The following is a 6,114-nucleotide window of genomic DNA, read 5'->3' on the forward strand; positions in this document are numbered from 1 at the left end:
ATGTACATGTCTACCTATTCTTGAGGAAAAGTGGTATGGTTCAAAGTGTATTTGTTGATGATAGACTGTTCAGGGTATTTTGGAGGTGCTGAGTTTATTTGTGATTACAGGTGAATTGGGACAAAACCGATGTAGACTTAATTCCGAATGGAAGTGACATAATTGTCAACCAGACTAACAAGTAGGTACAAAAAAAGTGAAATATTTGTTTTGTTTATACACTATATTTCACTAGGCTCTAAAAATTTCTTGTAGTTACTATAATTTAGTTACTATAATTTTTCATTGCCAATTTTTTGATAAGGTAGATAGTTGCTGTGTGTTGTGTGTATGTCTCCTGGAGTTTCTATTCCAGGGAAGAAAATGACTTTCTCAAAGAGGCCTTCCCTTATCCTCCTATCTAGAATGATGCCACCAACCTTCCTCTCTGTCCCCTTACCATGCTTTACTTTTTCTTTCCATGTCACACTTTACCTGCTTTTAGGATCTATTTGCGTCTTTCCTGATCAGTGTTTCCCCTACTCTGATGAGCTTCATGATGGCAGGGACTCCGTCTTTCTCACTCACTATACATCCAGTACCTCGGCTAGTCTGCATTAGTGTCTGGTCCATAGCAGGCACAGAGTATTTGTTAATATTAGATGTTACTCTGGTATCTTCACTTCCCAGCAACTTATGGAATTTAAAGGAATAGAGTGTGGGATTATAGAATGTCCCCTTGACAGCTGGTCTGAGTGGCTAAGAGTTACCTAGTGAGCATTCTGGCCTAAACCAAATATTTTTCTTTAATTTTTAATCTTTATTTTAAAGAGCATTGTATTGAAGTGTAACGTACAGAGAAGTGCACAAATGATAAGAGCACAGATCAAGAAATAGAACATTTCCAGCTTTATGGTATATTTTATGAATATACCCCCATTTATCCATTTTATTATTGATGGATATAGTAAGGTTCTCTTGTCTCTTAACCACTTTTTGCACAGCCCCTATCCCTGAAAGAATTGGCAAATGTGCCCAAAGGGGAAAACTGCAGGTAAAATGCTGGGTTCTTCTGAGCTTCCCTTCTCTCTTAGTCCAGAGTGTGAAGTCTTGTCTCAGATTCGGAAGCCTGGAGCTGCATGTGTTTGTATATTGCCTTTTTCTAGTTCTTCTTATTGGGAGCATTTGCTACAAGGTACTCTGTCATAGCTAGAAGTATAAATCCCTTCTTTATTTGTGTTAACCACAAATAATGTTAATTACTCCCTATGACAAATTCAGACAATACAGAAAAGTTTAAAATAAAATAGGAAATTTCCCCCATCTTGCAAGCCCATTTCTCAGAGATGGCTGTTAGCAGATCAAGGTTTAATTCTTCCAAAGTTTTTCTATTCTAATCTGTGTCAGTTCTCTTAACTTTGTGATCCTGAGCAATCATGTGACTTCACTGTGTCTGTTTCCTCTTCACTAAAATGCCATAAAAATCTGCCTTAGAGAGTATTATGAAGATTAAATTAGATAATATATGAAAAATGCCCGTAGCAGTCCGTGGCGCGTGATGAGCACTCAGTTGTTAAGTGTTCCAGCTCTAATCTTTAGCCCCTTCCTTCTCCCCCCTCCCATTTTATTCAGGGTATTGCAGTAAGCTGAAATCATTTTTTTGTTTCATTAAAGGACAGACTATGTTTCTAAGTATGTCGATTACATCTTCAACATCTCTGTAAAGGCAGTTTATGAAGAATTTCAAAGAGGATTTTATAAAGTGTGTGACAAGGGAATTATTGCAATTTTCTATCCTGAAGAACTAAAGGATGTGATTATTGGAAATACAGATGATGACTGGGAAACATTAGAAAAGGTACATCATAAAAGCCAAGTAGTTTGAATTTAAATTTCTTTTCTGTTTCCTGAATACTTTTTTTCCTTTGCATTTTTCATAGACTGCATGTTATGAACAAGGATATGACAGTTCACATCCCACCATCGTGATGTTTTGGAAGGCTTTACACAAATTGACTTTGGAGGAAAAGAAGAAATTCCTTGGTAAGAATTACATCAGGGGTAGGTCTATAATCTTACGTCTATTTTTATGGAATAAGAGAATCTTGTTTGTCTTAGGCACCATTTGTAACAAGTGATACTTAGTGTAAGAGTCACTCCTGGCCCAGTTGAATGTCCTCTGTGTCAGGTTGTCACATCAAAAAAATAAATGTTAATTAATAGAGTTGTTTTTTCCTGTGATTTCAACACTGCCTATTGCTTTTAAATTTTTCCTTTCTTCATCCGAGCTAAATATTGAGCCTTCTTTCTGTAGTTGTGTCATCATTGAATTACCCAGGTCCCGTAGCTCCTTGCACCCTTTCACTTCCAGACTTTCTCCCAAACTCCTTGCCCCGCCTGGAACCTTCACCTACCTCCTTCGCCTCTCTAAACCTTTCCCTCCTTAATCCAGCTTAATTCCAAACTCTCAGAAGTCTCCCCAGTCACCCAGCCTGATTCTATCTCCCTGCTCTGAACCCCACAGCATTTAAACTCAGCGGCACTTGCTTCTATGGCACCTTGTTTGGTTGCCTTACACCCTTTTATTTATTGTTTTTGTTTTTTTCTGCACAATAATCTAGTACTCCTAACCAGAACCAGACTGTAAGCTGCTTGAGGGCGGTGACTGTGTGTCAGACTGAGTTCTGTGTGGTTCCCACTGCAGTCTAATGTAGGACTCTGCATGTGGACCCTCAATAAATGTTTAGAATAAAAGTATTTCCTCTCGATACGTGTTGGTGATTTGTGAAGTAGATCACTCAATTTTATTCTGCTTTTTAGTGTTTCTTTCAGGAACCGACAGAATTCAAGTAAAAGGTTTAATGAGCACGAAAATAACATTTCGCTGCCCTGAAAATGTGAATGAGAAAGATCCCATCAGAGCACTTACATGTTTCCGTACCCTCTACCTCCCTAAATATTCTACAATGGAAAGAGTGGAAGAAGCGCTTCAAGTGGCCATCAACAGCAGCAGAGGATTTGGCTGACCCTACCTCATACTCTTCATTCCTTTTTTGAAATAATTTCAAAAATAAAATGAACTAAAAAATTTATTAACATAAAAGTCTTGCTGACTATTCAATGTTTACCTATTTATTTTGGAATCGCTGTTTTTGCATGTAAGATCTATGAGTTATAATATAGATTAGGCTGTTAAAACAAGGCAACCCCAAAACATAGTGTGTTAAATAAGACAGAAGTTTATTTTCTATCATAAACAACTGGACAGTCTGTCCAGGGCTGAAGTGGTGCTTCGCCTACTCAAACTGCTAGAATAAGTCACAAATGATTTCCCTGTTGCAAATTTCAGTGGACACTTGCCCATTTCTGTCTTAAATTATGTCAGCCATTAACTTTCTCCTCAAAACTGCCATGAACTCCCTAGACTGTGGCTTTCTTTTTGGGGGCTTCTTTCCCATCTCCTTTGCATCTTTTTCTTACACTCCCCTGACCTAAAATGCTGGTGCAGTCCTGTTTTCTCACTCTCCACATACTTACCAACTTCATGGCTTCAGTTACTACTTCCATGCTGATGCTACTCAGATCTGTCTCGCTGACCTACAGGAACTGTTGATATATTCCAGCACCACAGCCATTCTATGTAGTCTGTGTCACTACCTGCAGGCAGGCCCCTTGGCTCCTTAATCTCAACATGTTTAAGGAGAAAATAGTTTTTCCTGTATTCTGTAGTTTGGGGTGGTACCACTAATATCTCCAGGCAGAATCCTGCAATCTTCCCTTCCTCCTCCTTCATCCCCTAACATTCAACAACCAGCCATGTTCTGACAATTTCTGTTCTAAAGCTCTCTCTAACCCCACTGTCAATGCTGTAGGTCATGTCCTGGCTCTCATCATGTCCTGTCCCATCACTGCAACAATCACCTCTCAACTGGTCTTGCATCTAGACTAGCACTCTCCAATAGAATGTTCTGAGAGACTGGAAATCTCCCATATGTGCACTGTGCAATTGGGAACCATTGCTATAGATAAGGTTTGTTGGCAGTAGTGGGAAAAACAGTTTAGAGCTATGCTATTCAGTATGTGGCTATTTAATTAAAATTAAGGAAAATTTAAAATTCAGTTCCTCAGTCACACTAGCCACATTTCAAGTGTTCAATAACTACATGAATGGTAGCTACTGTACTGGGAAGCAAATGTGAACACTTGCCACCACAGGAGTCCATAACATACAAACCCCCTGTAATTCTCAATATGGTTTTTCTTTTTTTTCCTGGAAAGAAGAGCCATAGTGTTTATCAGCTGCACAAATTAAGTGATTTGAAAAGTTAGGCAATAAAGACCAGCTCCCAAATCCTTCCTGTAAGCTCCAGCCACGCCTCCCACCATTGCCCTGCATACAATAGCCTACTCCACTCTAGTCATTTGTAACTGTCTGAATGGGCCAGTCTCCTGTGTTTTCACACATGCTTTTTCTTCTGTCTGGAACCCTGTTCTCTTCCCACCCTCATCTCTTTCACCTCCTGTCTTCAATTCCACTTATCCCTAGTTGTTCTTTGGGATTCACTTCAGCTATCATGGCTATGTAGTAGATGCCATGAGAATGAATTAAGGTATTGTGGACTATGGCTACCTGGTTCAGCATTTCGCAGGTAGAGAGGCCTCAGTGCTTAGCTGTCAGTGGTTCCATCAGTTAGCCCAAAGTGCCACCTAGTGGCACATTCAGAAGATAGCAATTCAATAGCATTTACCATCCTTTTCATCTTACAGATGCAGTCTGAAGTTCAGAGAGGCTTCTTTACAAGCTCACTTTGCAGGATTGGAAGAAAATGAAGACAGAGAGTAGGTCATGACAAGTCCTTTTTTGCTCCTTCAGAGTGGGAAATTATAACTTAGAAAGCTGGTAGAAAGGATATTATTTATGAGGTGATTAAAGATGATCCCTGTCAGTGATGGCAGATACAAACACTAAGAGAAATAATCTTAAGAGGTCCCCTGTCATTTTGAAGCTAGCTAATTATTGGGAAGGATGAATGGGGAAGTCACAGTGAAAAAGTAATTCTTACAGTGGGTTTATAGTGTAACAAATGGAGGTGGTGAGGTTAATGTGTGGCACGAGCTATGTAAAGTGGAGTCCCCACTCATGGTTGGAAGCTAGGATGATTTGCTAGTCAATCACTCCAGGAAGAGATGGAGATGTGAGTGGTGGTTCCAATGCCACAAACTCTGATGTACTTACTGCGTTTTAGATTTTCTTATGTTTCCTCATTTGTCTCTGTACCCTTAGAACAATTTCCAGAGACTACATGGTTTTGTTTATAATTTTCACCAGTTAGGTTGTTTCGCTGGGGAACTGGTCTGCAGAGTTCCTTGTGCTGCCATTCCAGTAGTCAATATTGCTTAGCTCTTTACAAAGTGCTTTCATGTGTGATTTAATTTGTTCCTCACAATTGTTTAAAAGAAGCTGAAGGATTTCCAGCCTTAAAAATGAAGTTCAGAGATGTTAAGTAACTTGCCTAAAATTATAAGGCTTCTCAGAGACATGTGTTCACTCTTTCAGGAAGTTTCAGGCTTATTGCCTGCTCTGTGCTAAGTATTAGATTAAAAATGTTAAAGAATTTACTGTCTAGGCAGGAGACAGAAAAAGGTAATTACAGTACAAAGTTAAGGGCTACAATAGAGGTAAAACAGGATCGTGCTTTAGGAAAACAATAAAAAGGGCATCAGCCTTGAATAAGAATTTGAATCCAAGAATTTTTCCTAATTGTTTTTCTTATAAAGAATGAGTTTGCTCAAAATAAACACTGAGTGATTAAGAAGCTAGACTGAAGCCATATTGCCAGATGGTTTCAATTTCAGTCCAATTATTGCTGTTATCCTGGGTAAATCACTTAATCTCTTTGTGCTTCAGTTTCCTCATCTGTAAAGTGGTGCTAGTATTACCTACCTTACCCCTTAGGTTATAAGAGTATGTGTAATATGCTTAAAACTACCTAGTGTACAGTTTGTACTACATAAGTGATTGCTAAATGAATTCTATTAGTGAGAAGATGGAGTTAATACTGAACTCCCCCATAGGTATACTTATCAGTTTCCTCTAAAATGATAAAATGCTGAACTTGCAAAAGCTGAAATGGA

At 38.8% G+C, this 6,114-nt stretch overlaps 1 protein-coding gene across 1 annotated transcript in view; it reads left to right on the plus strand.

The window, feature by feature from the left end:
* Positions 1–3,076, plus strand: part of HERC5 (HECT and RLD domain containing E3 ubiquitin protein ligase 5) — a 41,470-nt gene extending 38,394 nt beyond the window's left edge. The window contains exons 20-23 of the mRNA XM_081137810.1: positions 111–181; positions 1,654–1,837; positions 1,920–2,022; positions 2,800–3,076. Coding sequence (XP_080993936.1) covers positions 111–181; positions 1,654–1,837; positions 1,920–2,022; positions 2,800–3,005 — 564 coding nt within the window. The 3' untranslated portion in view covers positions 3,006–3,076. The remainder of the gene's footprint in view (positions 1–110; positions 182–1,653; positions 1,838–1,919; positions 2,023–2,799) is intronic.
* The last annotated feature ends 3,038 nt before the right edge of the window (positions 3,077–6,114 follow it).

The sequence above is a fragment of the Miniopterus schreibersii genome, assembly GCF_964146895.1.
Source record: "Miniopterus schreibersii genome assembly, chromosome: 1".
NCBI classification, from domain to species: Eukaryota; Metazoa; Chordata; class Mammalia; order Chiroptera; family Miniopteridae; genus Miniopterus; species Miniopterus schreibersii.